Source organism: Lolium perenne, chromosome 2, assembly GCF_019359855.2.
Source record: "Lolium perenne isolate Kyuss_39 chromosome 2, Kyuss_2.0, whole genome shotgun sequence".
Taxonomy (NCBI): domain Eukaryota; kingdom Viridiplantae; phylum Streptophyta; class Magnoliopsida; order Poales; family Poaceae; genus Lolium; species Lolium perenne.
This window is the reverse complement of record NC_067245.2, coordinates 35,602,607-35,619,008: the sequence shown is the minus strand read 5'-3', so window position 1 is coordinate 35,619,008 and position 16,402 is coordinate 35,602,607. Positions and strand designations below refer to the sequence as shown.

The following is a 16,402-nucleotide window of genomic DNA, read 5'->3' as shown; positions in this document are numbered from 1 at the left end:
GTTGCCCAGGATATTTTCTACGAGGCTTCTTGGCGGCCTGTTAAGAGACTACAAGATGTTTAGAGCACTTTGTAATCTTTTGCTATTTCGATGGTTGATTTTTGTAACGACCCTCGTTGATCCTTGAGTTGTAAGCTTTGAATTTTTCTATGATTAATAAAAGGCTGTGAGCATCAACCGATGCAGAGGCTGGGGTGTACCCCATTTCAAAAAAAAAATGTCCAGCGGGACTGGATATCCCGCGTGGTAGAGCGCCCACGCCTGCTTCACGGTTAGACTGCCGCGGCCGAAGCCGTTCGCCGCGGCGATCTTGCGGGAGGACGAGGATGACATTGCTTGGAGCGACGAGGAGAAGATCTAGGGGCGGCGAGGAGAAGGTTTGAGAGCGGTGAGAGATTGGGACGAACCGCAGGGCCTCTTAATGTACAGCGGCGGCAGCGGATGGTTGCATGCAATAACGCCGGCGTGGACGGCCACGCGGCCATGCACGACGAGACGCTTCCCTGCGTCGCCTGGGAAAACTGGGACGCCATTAATGTCGCTTGACCAAAGGTAGGCGACGAGGTTTTAGGCTTCCGAGCCGCTGACGGGTCGGGCCCGCGTCGCTTCGCAACGCTTTTCGGTGCGTCCGGTGTCACCGGTGCGTCCCCTATGGGGCGGGGACGGGCTCGGGGCGCCGGACACCGTATCGGGCTGCGCCGGACAAAAAGAGGCTTTGGGGGACGCGACTAGGAATATTTTTTTATCCGGCGCGCCCCAAATCGCTTTTGGGGACGCGGCTGGAGATCTCTTAGTCTCCATTTATTAGTGATTTAGGAGTTAGGCGAAACTTTTTTTTTCCTTGTGTCGCTTGGGGCTAACTGAACACTTGTCACCCTGATCTGGAAGTTTGATCGGGCGTCTCCCCGATCTGGATCGCCTTTATAGACGTTCCCAGTGCTGGCCTGCTCATCTCGCCCTTCACCGCTGAATACTCCTGTTCGGAAGAGCCGAAATTCCCCTCCCTTGCTGCAAACTGAGGTGACAGATAGTTTATTCCTTTCCTCTTTTTATGATGCATCTACCTGCTGTTTATGTGCAGTTTACGTAGGCACTGTTCATTTTGGAGCAGTCTATGTATGTACCCATGAATCTATATGTTAATTTTTATGATAATCAGGAAGCTTGAGCTATGGCTGTTGTCCTGGATGCTTTGGCGCCCTACGTGAAGAAGATGATCTCGGACTTAGCTGAAGAAGAAGTGAGCATGCTGCTGGGCGTTGAAGTCGAGATCCGGAAGCTGAACGGCAACTTGGTGTACCTCCAGGACTACCTCACAGACGCCGACAGGAAACGCATCACTGACAAGAGCGTCAAGGTGTGGGTGGGGAAGCTCAAGGACGTCATGTACGAGGCTAGCGACATCCTTGAGCTCTGCCAGCTTGAGGCCATGGAGCGACCGGAAGAGCGCCCCGCAGGCGGCGGTGCCTCCAACCGTTCAAGTCCTCTTGGAAGGTACATGAAGAAGAAGCTGCAGGGCTGTTTCCAGCCGTTGCTATTCTGTCTTCGGAACCCCGTGTTCGCACACGAGACGGGCAGCCGCATCAAGAAGCTCAACGAGGATCTGGACACCATCCGCAAGGATGCCACCAAGCTCAATTTCATCAACCTCGGCTCCTACCAGGAACGGAGGAAGCTGACAAATCCGGCACGTCCAAGGAACAAGACGACGTCGGGGTACAACAAGTCTGAAGCCGTGGGGGAGAACATCGAGGAGGATGCAGAGCAGCTTGTGCAGAAGCTAATCGCCCACGATGGCAGAGACTTTAAGGTGGTGGCCATCGTTGGCCAGGGCGGCATGGGCAAGAGCTTCCTCGCAAAGAAGATCTTCGCAAGCGAGACTATCAAGGAAGAGTTCAAAACCAAGATATGGCTGAGTGTAACTCAGCACTTTGACAAGGTGGAGCTGCTAAGGTCCGCCATCACCCACGCCGGGGGGGAGCACAATGAGGAGAAAGACGAGTCCATCCTCGAGAGGACCCTCACCGAGGCCCTCTCGGCGAACAAGTTTCTGCTGGTCTTGGATGATTTATGGAGCGACACTGTATGGAAAGACATCCTCCAGGTCCCCGTTGCTAACGCCAGTTGTACACAACCTGGGAGCAGAGTCATGATCACCTCTAGAAAGGAAGATGTTGCTCGGAGGGTGGGAGCATCTGGTGGCAACCAACTCCGTGTCAGAAAACTAGAAGATGAAGATGCTTGGTCCTTGCTCAAGAAACAACTGCCGCTACCTGAGGTCAGTAACTCAGTGAAACGCGCTCTGTTTATTCTTATAAGATGTTTTGTCAGGCTTAATTGATTTATCAAAATATCTGAAAAGTAGAAGGGAGAAAGTAGTATAGAAACACAAGAACTAATAATGTGGTCTACACTAATTCGCGCGCCACCAGACATAATGCTTAACAAAGTACTCACTCTGTTTTAATTACCGTGTATATTGGGTTTACGTAAAGTTAAACTTCGTAAACATTGGCCAATTATACTGGTAAAATATTAGTAACATCTATAATACCTAATGCATAAGAAATGAAAATATATTTTGCGATGATTTTAATAATATTGATCTTATTATTTTGATGTTGGCATATTTTTAACTGGTTAAATTTTGTAAAATAAAAGGTAAATAAAATCTCAGGTGTTACTGGTTTCGCGGCCCATTAACTTGTCGCTTCAGGTAGTGAGGGAAATTTGTCGCTTCAGGTAGTGAGGGGAATTCACGTTGCTAGTACCTCCCAGTCCACGCGACTGAAGCTCCTTGCTTTCTCTTCCCCTCTTTCACACACACACACGGCAGGGCCTGACAGTACAAAATCTACCAGGACAGGTATCCCTCGCGTCTCTCCCAGGGAGGCGCCAGGAGCGCTCCCGCCGCCGCCGCCTAGCAACACCCCTGCCGCCGGATGCCCTTGCCGCTGGTGCCACCGGATCCCCTCTCCGCGGTGCTGGCGGATCCCCTCGCCGCGGAAGGTGACTTGGGGCGGTGGAAGGCGGAGTCTGTCGTTGGAGCTGCTAGGGCAGCGAGAGTCGGCGAGTCGCTGATCTGCGACCAGGGCGGCGACCCTGCGTCGGGGTGGTGGTGGAGACCTTCTCCGGCAGTGCCATGGCCGGCAGCGGATGCTGGGCTGGGGCGGATGGTGTTTGGACGACACCTAGCTCTGATATGGGTGGATCTCCCGTGCCGCCTTCCCAGATCTTCTTCGCTGCGTGGTAGGGCCGGATCTGGTGAAGTGTCATCCCTGCCCGCCCCACCACCACCGACGCAGCATGAAGGCCCTCTCCGGTGACAACCCCACCTCCGCGCCGCTTCTGCAGGCGAACAAGATCGCCATCCCTGCCGCCTCCTCTGTGGGCGTGGGCGCGGAGGCCGCCTTCCTTGGAAACGAACGGTACAAGGTGTGGGCCCTCGCTGTCATCGCGCTCTGGTCCATGTCCGCCACCTCCGTCTCCCTACACTGGTCCGCCGGCGACCTTGCCGCCTACGGCTCGCCGCTCCGAGACGACCTTGACTCCCTCGTACACTCCCCTTTTCGCTGCCGCCGCCTTACCTGTTGATGGCCCATGACTGCCGGTTCGGAAGGCTATGCCGGCAAATGTAACATTGCACCTATGCGTGGAGTTTGCTGGATCGGGTGGTATTCGGTCGTGCGCACCCATATTTTTATTCCGACCGATCGGTTCTGGATGGAGCGACGCGAAGCTCTGTTCTATGTGACCATCACACGACTTTCTAATCCATGGTGAAATCAGAGCCGGAGGATATTATGAAGGTTGGATTCAGGACTACGATGGAGGTTCAGGTATCTATGTTGTTGAGGAACTTGCTTGGTATTATGGGTTTCACAGCATTAGTATACAAGTGGGGGCGGCAGCACATGTGAATTTCAGACTCTTACCTCTCAGGGTGAAAATCCAAGGTCTAACCTTAATTGGTTGTGCCTAGTAATGACCTTGTTGAAGACATTGTTTTGAGAGTGGGGACTATCTTCAGGGTGAAAAACTAAGATCTTTCGATCGGGAGACGACGGTGCTTGTGCACTGTTCCCTTCTTAGAGGCATCGCTTTTGGAGAGCCTGAAGTTCGGGTGTTGTCTTGGTGGTGAATATATTGTTGCTGCTAGAGCTGAAATACCGTAGTGGGATTTTTTTTTCCTTTTTTACAAGCGTGCATTTGTACTACCAATAGAATATTATGTTATTACAGAGGCTAGTTATAATCGGTACTCTTCAATATTAATATATTCTGTTTATCGAAAAAGTCCACGCCGCACTCTGTGGACATAGGCGCCCGCTGCCTATTTCTTCGCTTTTGGCCGGGCAGGCGGTAGACATTTGCGAGATCCTCGTAGATGATCAGCTGTCTATATTCTGCTAACGACCCTCAAATTCCTCTTCTGCCTGGCTGCGGCCATGCGGGTTTAGAGTTTCCACGGTCCCACCCGTGCCACCAGGCTAATAGTTGTCTTAGAAAGTTAAACTCCAATTTAGGCTGATTATAGTGGTAAGTATTATGTAGTATCATGTATATGATATTTTTGTATGATACGAAAAATTAATTTGTTTTCCGGATGCGTATGCTCCCTCTAGTGTTGAAATTTTTTGATAAATAAATCTACATGTAAATCTCCACAATATATATGTGCTCCTCAAGTTACGAGAAAAAACCGGTATTTTGTGGTCTATATATAAAAGAGAAAATTTATGTTGTAACAAAACCTTATTTTTAGCACAAAAATTTATCTTTTTTACACATGCCACAAGACAAGTCTAATTTTTATGAAACAACTTTGTGGACGTGTAGCACGTGAAGATGTACGTGCGAATTTTTTGTTTTAATTTTTTAATGTTTCAAAATGTATCTAAGATGTATTTTAATATGAAGGGATCATATGATTTCATGTGCCAAAACACCACTCCCTGATGATACTATCTCTTTAGTGAGTAATATCATGAAGTCGTATCATAGTTATGCTATATTATTGTTATTTAGAATCACAATACAAATGTGTGTACAAGATTTATTTGTCGTTAATTTTTTCTCATGCTATGTGCTATGATACGGTATCCACATATGTTACACTAGAGGAATTTTATGGTATCTGGTACTCCTCGAAGAGACATGGGAGTGCCATTAAAATCTGACCCTCCGTTTATGAGGGCAGTTTAGTATTTTCTCCCCTATCAAATTATAATGATCCAGATCGAGCGTAATACCTTCTTCCTTCCGATCGGGCGTAGATCTTGGCGGGTATTCTCCTCTTGACTTGCTCTCAACCGGGCGCTGCTGGAGGGGAACTCGCTGCTCTCCTACGTAGGAGCTTCCAAGATGTTAGGGCCGTCGTGGGTGTGTATTTTTTCAATAAAGAGCATATATTAATATTGCGGAGATACCAATTACACCCAGCCTCGACAACAACATCATATCCTAATGTCATAAAGGATGCACACAACCAAAAAAAAGGGAGAAGAATTACAAAAAAAAAGTCCCGCTACAGAGATCGGAAACTTAAAACAACAACACTGGCACCACCAAGACAACACAGGAAGATTAGCTTCTCCATAAGCGGCGCCTCTAAGAAGAAAACAGTGCACAAACGTTGTCGTCGCTCGATCACAGATCTTAGGTTTTCACCCTGAAAAAAGTCATCACTCTCAAAACAACGTCGTCAACAAGAACATTGCCAGGCACAACCAATTAAGTCTAGACCTTAAATTTTCACCCTGAAAGATAGAACTCTGAACTTTTCTTGTGCAGTCGCCCCCACATATAAGTCGATGTTTGAAGTCACGAACACCAAGATAATTCCACCTCACCACCAAGATCCAATCACCATTGCTCTTCCATCGATCTCGGCTTTCATGACCTTCTCCGCCAGCACCATGGAAAGAAAACGAGCTCCATGATATTAATAGCCAACGGAGCTTCGAAGCTCTCCCTCTGAAATCAAACGGTCAGAAAAAACATGGGTGCACACGACCGCAAACATCCAACCCAGCAATCTTCAGGCATTGATTGCACAATGAATTTCGCCGGCAGGGCCTTTCGGAACACGACAATCTAGCCAACCTGGTGGGAAGAAGCTTCCGACCGATCTTCACTTGGCGCGATAGGAATCCGAGGACCACCACCATTATTCGCAGGACTAGCAGCCCCCCTCGCCGCCGGTCAACTACAAACCAGATCGGTAGACAAGGAGAGGGCGGTGTGGCAAGGACCAACACCAGGACTGCGCCCAGACTCACCCGGTCCAGATCTTGGCCGAAACCCAAGATCAGATCGAGGCGGCGCAGAGCACCACTGCGCGGAGGGCGCCCACGGTGCACCACTCCTTCCTTGTCGCCGGTCCGGTGGAGATGGTCAGGCCCCGTCCACGCCCAGCGGCGCCGCCCATGGCCCTCCGTCACCGCCCACCAACTCCCCTGAACAACCGCCTCACAGGCTGGTCGGCTGCACAGTTTCGCCGATAGACAATAGAGAGGGTGGTAGGCCGGTAGTGATGCGTTTGGTCGACGTCAGAATCGCCAGGCCATCATGGATAAAGCTTGTCTACTCAACAATGGCAGATTGGTTAAACGTCATTTCCGATGATTATCCACGGCGGTTCCTCATGATTATTCACCTCGTTTTAATTTGCACAGATAGTTATTCTCCGTTAATTTTACGATTTTACCCGCACGAATGAAGGTTGAGGGTACTCCATATCATTAGTTGGTGGTACTCCGTCACTCTTATCTTGTAGTACAGGCAAAATCTGTTCACTAGATCAGAAAAAAATAGATGGTCTAAATTAATTTTTGGGTACTGTAGAAGTTTTGGTTACTCTAATCTTACCTCTCCTTCTTAATTAGCTTCCACATCTATATTTTTATAGAACCAATGTGCATGATACTAGATAAGACATTAGCACTATAGCTAAGAACATGCCTTCCTTCATACATTCGGACTTTAGCTTATACCCTTCCACCTGCTCGACTTTTCCTCAAAAAGGAACTGCTCGACTTTTCGTCAAATCAATCCTCGGTCTCCTTCCATTCTTTATCCGGGAACTTACAGTAATGATTTCAAGTAGTGTTGACATTTTTTTAATTACTGCCATAAAAAACATAATTCACAAGCCTTTAGTGAATTATTAGTGTATATAGATGGAAAGTATGAGTTGTCTAAAAACCAAGTCACACGTTTTTAGGGTGGTACAGAAATGCAATTGTTTTAATTAATATCAAAAATCTGAGCCAAGGGCCTAAGAGATGTGTGGCCAACAACCTGGGATGTTCATTGATGTTTTTTTCTCTTGGTCACCCTGTAAACCTCTTAGGAGGCTTGTAAATATGTACTCTGCCTTTTCAACGAAATGAAACGTAATAGTCTATTGTGTTTTCTCGGGAAAAATATAAAAAATCATTTTATTTATGAAGTTAAATTCTTCTATATGACCATTTAACATTATTACGAGGCTTGCTCCAGTACAACCCCTCCCCCAAGCTCAGTCTGGGCTTACGGGTAATTTGACTATTAATTAATTAAGCCCATATCCAAACCAGCGGTGAAATGGGCCCTTTTACGGTAGGGACCGGATAATATTAACCGTCTAGTATGGCAGATCCAATGGTTCAATTTGATCAATACTACTTGATTTGAAGAGTAGTATTTTCTCACCTAAGTGCAGATTTGGTAGGCGCAAAAAAAACTGATCATCAAATAAAGGAAACTTTTCCTCTGCTTAACACATTCAATATATTGGATCCATTGTATTGGATCTCTTTACATTCATAGAGAGAGAAAGTACTAAACTAGTTTCTTGTTTATCTCTAACAAACGGTGGTGGAGCAAAATTCAAATACAGTGCCCAAATCTTGATCTAGAACTTAAAAATTCGTTAATATGTATATACAAAATAACTAGAATGATAGTAATTTTCTCACGTATTAAAACAATGTATTGCTTGTTATTAGAGTAAATTTTTTGGACGGATAGGTTCCGTGGTTTTGGGTGACGAGATTTGATAAATCCTCGATTGATTCATGATTAGCAAAACAAAATTTATAATAGTTCAAAACTCCATTGCAATGAAGATGCAGTTCTATCTAAATGGCAGTGGTAAGTTTCTCCGTTTTGAGATCAGATAGTTCTTGATTTGGGCCACCCTATTTTTTCCTAGTTATTGTATTTTAAATCATGTGATATTTTTCATTTATCTAGATATCCATATGGCTTGTTATATACTATCTATACATCTATTATATCCATCCGGTGATTGCGCCTTCACCGCCTCGTACTGAGCCATTGTTGCCGATGCCAGGTCGACATAGTTGCATGTCTCGTGCTTTGACCATGCAATAGCGATAGACAAGGGCGCCGCCATCGCTCTCAAGTCGTAGCATGATTCTTCAAGGCAAGCACGAGCTATGGGTTGTATTCGGGGTTATCGGTGGAGCGCAACAACACATGGCCCCCGACGTCCTTGAACCAAGGCTTCTCGTTGGCCTTCTTCGTCTGGGACCCCTGCTCCTTCTTCGGGCGGCAAAAGGTGATCCGACCGCGAGGGGGCGATGGCTGTCGTGCTGGCTCGTGAAAGACAGTGTCGCATGGTGCCACCCGCTTCCTCCGCGGGGAGACTGACTCCTCCTCCAGCTCACTTTGGGACAACGAAGGTCGGGGTGCACAAAGGTGGGGACAAAAGGAGATCCACCGAAGACGACGATGGTGTTGTCGTCCTCCTCAAAGAACATCATGTCTCTGCACATAGTGCAGATGGTGGCAGAAGAGACATATGCACTCCGTCGCCCTAGACATGGGCGATGGAAATATCGAGGGTGCACCTGAGAACACCATACCAGCATTCGTGGCCGTCATGGTTTTGTTCTCAACGTTATTGGCATCCCAGAGAGGGAAGCACACTCCATGTCCATCAACGCCCCATCTCAGTTGTGGTAGAGAGCCCACACCGTGTCTACCATCAAACTACGGGCCAAGTCCCTTCACGGCCACGCCACCGGAGCTGCGGCCACTTCCATTGCTGCCCTACGATATCGTCAGCCTCCGCCGGTGCTTAGAGTCGGAGAGAGAGAGAGAGAGAGAGAGAGAGAGAGAGAGAGAGAGAGAGAGAGAGAGAGAGAGAGAGAGAGAGAGAGAGAGAGAGAGAGAGAGAGGAGGCGATTGCGGGTTGTGGGAATGTGAGTAGAGGGGGGCACGCCATGGCTTATTTAAACACGAGATGTACGAGAGGAGGCGGTGAGACGCTTTAACGCCGCCGCATGGGGAAGCTGCAACGATGTGGACGCTCCGCTTGCCATCGCCCGGGGAAATTGGTCGGCACTAGATTAGGATGACCAAGTGCTATACCAATGATATGGCTGGTCCGTATGTCGGTAAATGACATGGCACGACAACGAATTATGTTCGATGCTTCCACAACATCCGATTAGGGCCACGGCTAGTATGGTCTTAGGAATAAGAAAAAAATATTTCGTGAAGAGATAAATTTCGGTACCGACCATAATTTCCAAAATTTTGGTGATTTCGAAAAAAACATTTTGGATTTTGGTATTTAAAATTGAAACAAAATTTATCCAAAATTTACATAATCTCCTTAAATTATTTCAAATAAATGATGCTTAATAGGCCTTGGAGTATCTACTAAAGACAGTACAGAAAAATCTACTGCTATCTTTGCCTGAACCCGAGTGTCAGAACAGGATACAACCATACATCCAGAAAATGGTCACATTTTTTGTGTGCATGTGTATTGTTAAAATCTTGTGAACAAAATAAATGGTCGTTCCCCTAAAAAAAATGTTCGTGGACTAAATAGAGTCAATGCATCCTTCATAAGTATCATGGAAATATTAAGTGTAACGTGGCACTGATTGTGGTAACAAATCGGCCTAAATCTATGTCATGATTTTCTTACCACATGAATTTCCCAAAATACCTCTCAAAATACTACTACTCCATAGGACTAGTAAATTGTACCGTAAAAAACCTCGGTGAAATACGTATAATAATTTGCGTCTGACTCCTGTATAATCCTACAACCGCGCGGGCGTCGTTCATCTACCAACTAGCTAATGCGCACCTGCAGCGGAACCAAGCTGCTGGCCAAGGCAGCGAGCACGACCGCAGCAGGGCAACACTGTCGAGTAAACCATCACGTACACGCCTGTTCGGTAGCGCGTAGAGAACTACGTACGGCCTATCCCATCCTTCAATTCACCATCTCCGCGTGGCGTTGTCCTTGTGGCCGCCTGCAGAAAAGATGGATACGGTAAGCCGGGCAGCGGCGTTCATGGAGGCGACATGATGGAACAGTAAGCTGGGCTGTGGAGTCCACTGAAGGAGGTGAGTAGTGAGCTGGTTGGACTCGGGCTGCAATGGGCACCAGCAGGCAAAGCAACAGCCAATCGCTGGAAGAACGATGGTGCCATGGAGGGCATGCGATCTTCCACCAGTCCCATGTTCTCCCAAGCGATGCCAGCCACAAGACCAAAATCAAGGTTGATCGATCGGAGTTGGTAGATGGTAGGTTTGGGTTTGACTTGATCACGGGTGAGAGGATAAATTAGCATAGAGCCATAACTATCATAAGGTGAAGCCGTGGAGAAAACATCGTACAAAGACGAGGCATGAATTGTCGTGTGTGAAGCGATTTCGTATCCAAGTATAGATATACCGTAAGTCATTTAGGTTTCGTACAGGGCTACGTACGGGGCTGCCCTAGCTAGCGCTCGCGCGCCAGGGAAGAAATAAGCGATCGATTTTCAACCAAACTTTTTTTCCATTTTTGGCAAATTCTGGACTGTAGTGGAGGCTATTGAGGGAAAGTTTTGCATGCATGTAGAAACAGACGAATTTGCTGACGTAAGCGAGAATCTTTCCAAATTTGAAAATTCAAAATGTTTTATCTCACAAACGACAACTCCGATTTAAGATCTGTTTTCACCAATAAATCCGTCTCGACGAGATCTTCAAAACTAGCACCCATGTTAATATGTTTCGACAAACTTTTTTTCTGGCTAAAAGTTATCAACCCTCTCTGTTTAAATTAACAACTCATCCGTACTTAAGTGACCAACGGTGAATGTATAAAATTATCAACCTGGTGCAGGCTATTGAGGAAAAGTTCTGCATGTATGCACAAAAAGGCGAATCTGCTGATGTCAGCGGAATCTTTTCCAAATTTGAAAATTCAAAACGTTTTAACTTTCAAACGACAACTTCAAATTAAGATTCGCTTTCACCAATAAATCCGTCTCGACGAGATCTTCAAAACTAGCACCCATGTTGATATGTTTCGAGAAACTTTTTTTTGGGCTAAAAGTTATCAACCCTCTCTATTTGAATAATCAATCCCTCCGTACTTGAGCGATCAACGGTAAATGTATAAATTTATCAATCTGGTGCAGGCTATTGAGGGAAAGTTCTGCATGCAGGCACAAATAGACGAATCTGCTGATGTCAGCGGAATCTTTTCCAAATTTGAAAATTCAAAACGTTTTAACTTTCAAACGACAACTTCAAATTAAGATTCGCTTTCACCAATAAATCCGTCTCGACGAGATCTTCAAAACTAGCACCCATGTTGATATGTTTCGAGAAACTTTATTTCGGGCTAAAAGTTATCAACCCTCTCTGTTTGAATAATCAACCCATCCGTACTTAAGTGACCAACGGTGAATGTATAAAATTATCAACCTAGTGCAGGCTATTGAGGGATGCATGCACAAATAGACGAATCTGCTGATGTCAGCGGAATTTTTTCCAAATTTGAAAATTCAAAACGTTTTAACTTTCAAACAACAACTCCAAATGAAGATTCGCTTTTACCAATAAATCCGTCTCAACGAGATCTTCAAAACTAGCACCCATGTTGATATGTTTCGAGAAACTTTTTTTCGGGCTAAAAGTTATCAACACTCTATATTTGAATAATCAACCCCTCCGCACTTGAGTGATCAACCGTAAATGTATAAAATTATCAACCCCAAAGTTAATTTTATTTTAAACATTTTGGCGAATATTTTTTAGTTTAGAAGCTATCAACCCGGTGTCCTGTTATTTATCAACAGTAAATATAAAAAACTACCAACTCTAAAAAATCTAATTTCATTTCGAATATTTTGGCGACTCTTTTTAGTTTACAAGTTATCAATCCGGTGCCCTGTTATTTATCAACGGTAATTATAAATAACTACCAACCCTAAAAAGTATTTCATTTAGAATATTTTAGCGAACATTTTTTTATTTTACAAGCTATCAACCTGGTGCCTCGTTATTTATCAACTGTAAAATATAAATAAATAATAACCCTAAAAAGTATTTCATTTAGAATATTTTAGCGACACTCTTTTAGTTTACAAGCTATCAACCCGGTGACCCGCTATTTATCAATGGTAAGTATAAATAAATATCAACACTAAAATTTTAATTTAATTTAAAATATGCAGCGACTCTTTTTTTTTACAAGTTATCAACCCGGTGCCTCGTTATTTATCAACGGTAAATATAAATAACTAGCAACCCTAAAAAGTAAATTTTAATTAGAATATTTTAGCAACTTTTGTTAGCTTACAACTTAAAATAGTCTTAATTTGAGTAGCAAGTGGTAGTTCATATGAGTTGCAAGTGGATCTTCCCACCCGTTATTTTCCCCCTTAAAAACCACTGGCCCGAAAAAGGGAATTGTAAAAGGACCCCATTAAATATGAATTACCGTATGAAAATAAAACCCAAAAGGGAATTGCAAAAAAGAGAATTGAGAGTCTGCCTCGTGCTGAAGAAAAAGAGTGGGATGCTATGTGTATGCATGTAACAACTTATGAAAGTGTGAACGCTCATTAAATGCAAATCCATGAGATGATCTGTGCATGTGCATGCATGCAGTGTGAACGCTCTTGGTTGCATGCAACTTGCAAAGTAGTAATACAAGCTGGTAGTGTGAACATGTGTGAACGCAATTAAGACACTACGTGATAAAAAGGGAATTGACTCGCTCCGCGAGCGCTTCCGCGCCATGAAAAGTGATTGCTCGAGCGATCGATTGCCAGGGAGGGGATTCGCTACGTATACCCGTTTAGTTTTCTAAAAGGACATCATGCCCTTAATTGCGAAGGGGTATCGAGCAATCTCAGCCGTCTTTGTGTTCGACTTTATCTGAGTTTCGGGGGAGGGGGTTGTACCGGAGCAAACGCCTAACATTATTTTATGCTCTTTTATATTATTATGGATTATCAATTCTAAGGTATCTCTATATTCGGTGGTGGTGATTTTTTCAACAAAGTTCCTATTTCATTTTATTCGAAACCATACTTTTTGTACATGAAATATGAATATGTGCACAGAGAACTACATATATTACTGTAACGAAGTAGTCTTATATTATTGGCAGGTTAGCAGTGAAAATTCTTTTGATCATCTGAAGGATATTGGGATAAAAATTATTGCAAAATGTGATGGTTTACCACTGGCTATTAAAGTGATGGGAGGACTTTTAAGCACAAGGCGTCCAAGTAAAGTTGAGTGGGAGAATGTTCTGAAAAAAAATCTTGAATGGAAAGAAGATGGGTTGCATGAGGAACTGAACTTCTCAGTACACTTGAGCTACGATGATTTAACACCAGAGTTGAAGCAATGCTTTCTTTATTACTCACTTTTTGCTAAGGGTTCAGCGCCTTCCTTTGAACAAGTTGTTAGCATGTGGATCAGTGAAGGGTTTATTCAAGGTGACGGGAGTACAGAATCAGACGAGCTAGATCTACAAGAAATAGGAGAAGCCTATCACCGAGAGTTGGTCGCCAGGAATCTTTTGGAGGCCGATAATACAGATTGGAACACATGGTGTTACAGCATGCATGATGTCGTCCGTTCTTTTGCTCAGTTTGTGGCCAGTGAAGAAGCACTTGTGGTTAGAAAGGACCAAAATGACATTAGGAATCTTCTTTTAGCTAACCAAAAAATACGGCGTCTCTCTTTAAACCTAGATGATTCAGAACTAGAGTGGAGCATCCTAGAAAATCTAGAATCATTGAGAACATTAATGATCAACTGTAGCACTATGTCTAGTGGTTCTTTTGCTAGTTTTGTCAGCTTACGGGTACTTAATATGGGTGCTGCCGTGTCTGATTTGCTCCTAGATTCTGTCTGTCAATTGAAGCACCTGAGGTACTTGAGACTAGTATTTGCAGATATATCTCGACTGCCAGAAGACATCCACAAGATTAAGTTTCTTGAGTTCCTAGGACTCGTCAACTGTAAAGGGCTGAACAAGATTCCTGACAACATTACAAAACTAGCAGGTTTAAGATATTTGGATTTAACTGGGTGCAATGTTGATACTGTACCAAGGGGGTTTGGTGGCTTCAAAATTATACATTCAATTTTTTGGTTCCCAGCAAAGATGGACGGGGATTGGTGCAGTTTAGAAGAGTTAGGGCCTCTTTGTCATCTTAGGAGTCTTTCAATACAATATCTAGAAAATATGCCTGATTATTCATTTGCTGCAAGGGCCATGCTGAGCAACAAGAAGGATCTCACATATTTGGAATTGGGCTGTTACAGAGATGAGGATGTAGAGATGGAAGAAGGGGTGGAACAAATTAAGGAGGAAGAGGAGAAGAAAGTCAGAGACATGCAAATTGAGGAGGACAAGGGAGAAGGGGAGGAGCAAATTGAGGAGCAGGTGGAAGAAGGGGAGGAGCAATCTGCAGAGAAGGGAGAAGGAGACAAGGAGGAGGAGGAGGAAGGAGAGGAACAATCTGCAAACGGGGAGGAGGGAGAAGGAGAGGAGCAATGTGGAGAGGTGGAGCAGCAGCGAATTGAAGGAGTATTCGATGAGCTCTGCCCTCCACCTTGCTTGGAGGATCTAATCTTGGTACGCTACTTTGGCCGTCGACTACCAAATTGGATGCAAGCTCCAGCAGCGGCGGCCTTTAAGAGCTTGAAGAGTATTGTTCTACGGAGCCTGACCTACTGCGTCCAACTTCCCAATGGTTTGTGTGAGATGGTAAATTTGGAAGAGATGGAAATCAACATCGCTCCAGCCATCAAGCTTGTCGGGCCTGATTTTCAAAGCCTCGCAAGTAGGGATGGAGGTGCTATTGTTACTAGCCCTTTCCCAAAACTGAGAATATTAGCTATGGTTGACTTCTCTCGATGGAAGAAGTGGGATTGGGAGGAGGAGCAGGGCAAAGCCATGGCCATGCCTGCCTTAGAGCATCTCAGAATCATAAGCTGCAGGCTGACACATCTTCCCCTAGGACTTTCTATCCACAACAGGTATAATCTGAGAGTCCTGTATCTAGAAGATCTCACCATCCTGGCATCTGTGGAAAATTTCCCATCGGTTGTTACTTTCGATGTGCTCTGCTGCCCGAAGCTCAAAAAGATCGGCGGCTTCTCCAAGTTGCGGAAGATCTTCATCGACGGTTGCCCGAAGCTTAAGTTACTGGAGGGTGTCCCTGTGCTCTCTACCATGGTGCTGGATGATGAGACATGGGAGATTACAGGTACTCCTGCAAGGTGCACACCCAAGCTATATCAAGTTGGACAGCAGCGTCAGCTTCCTGAAAATTTCACCGTTACCAGATAGCAGCTCTGACCTCTGAAGACGAAGGTCTGGCGTATTACAATATGCACCATACAGCTGTCCCCGAGCTTATAAGAATACAATAAGAGGCTGTAATATCTATCTCCTTGCGTAATTCACATTTTAGAATCTGTTTTTTGGTCACATAGTAGATTAATAAAATTTGGTCAGGCTGGTTATGAGACAGACAGCTCACGATTGTTCATAAATATGTAATGCTTGGAAATCATTGAATTTTCTTCTTCCTATCTTCCTTCAGATAGATGCTTGTAAGGTTTCTTCTTATCCAGCGAAAGCTGGCCCCCTCCGTTTCATTTTTTTTCGAAATGGGGGTGTAAACCCCGGCTTCCAGGGATGCACATGACCCCCTCCGTGTCATGTTATCTCCAGAATTCTGAATGAGGGTCTGGGGTTGAAAATGCAGAAGCTTGTGCCATGAAGCTGGCTGCGGCAACTTGCGGTAGACTAGTGTGTATATCCCCGAGTACCTTTGAGTCTGACAGCACATTTGCGACGTCCAAAATAAACGCTGCCCAGCTGCCGGAGTGTTTTAGCTGCTCTATTTTCAGCGATATCAGACAGCTCTAAAATCGTCCGCCTTCTTGCAGTTTTCAGTAAATCAGTAATTTGATTATCTGGTTGGGGCCTGTGCTAATCTCCCATCACTGATATAGCCTGTAAAACTTTGTAAACCATGTTTTGTTTATGCACCCTTTACTGTAAAAGAAAATGAAGCTAAAGGTAAAACAAGAAGTGGTTTACAAAAAGCAACGCCGGTTACAA

The 16,402-nt window shown here is 44.9% G+C and overlaps 1 protein-coding gene across 1 annotated transcript; it reads left to right on the top strand.

Annotated features, from left to right (window-relative positions):
• The first annotated feature begins 884 nt into the window (after positions 1 to 884).
• On the top strand, positions 885 to 15,877 carry LOC127331793 (putative disease resistance protein RGA3). The gene is made up of 3 exons (XM_051357993.2): positions 885 to 1,020; positions 1,160 to 2,278; positions 13,424 to 15,877. The coding sequence occupies exons 2-3, from the start codon at positions 1,172 to 1,174 to the stop codon at positions 15,620 to 15,622; spliced, it is 3,306 nt and encodes a 1,101-aa protein (XP_051213953.1). The 5' UTR covers positions 885 to 1,020; positions 1,160 to 1,171; the 3' UTR covers positions 15,623 to 15,877.
• The last annotated feature ends 525 nt before the right edge of the window (positions 15,878 to 16,402 follow it).

Coding starts and splice junctions, on each gene's coding strand:
- LOC127331793 (XM_051357993.2), top strand. CDS start 1,172: ATGGCTGTTGTCCTGGATGCTTTGGCGCCCTACGTGAAGAAGATGATC. Junction 2,279..13,423: donor AACAACTGCCGCTACCTGAG/GTCAGTAACTCA, acceptor TATTATTGGCAG/GTTAGCAGTGAAAATTCTTT.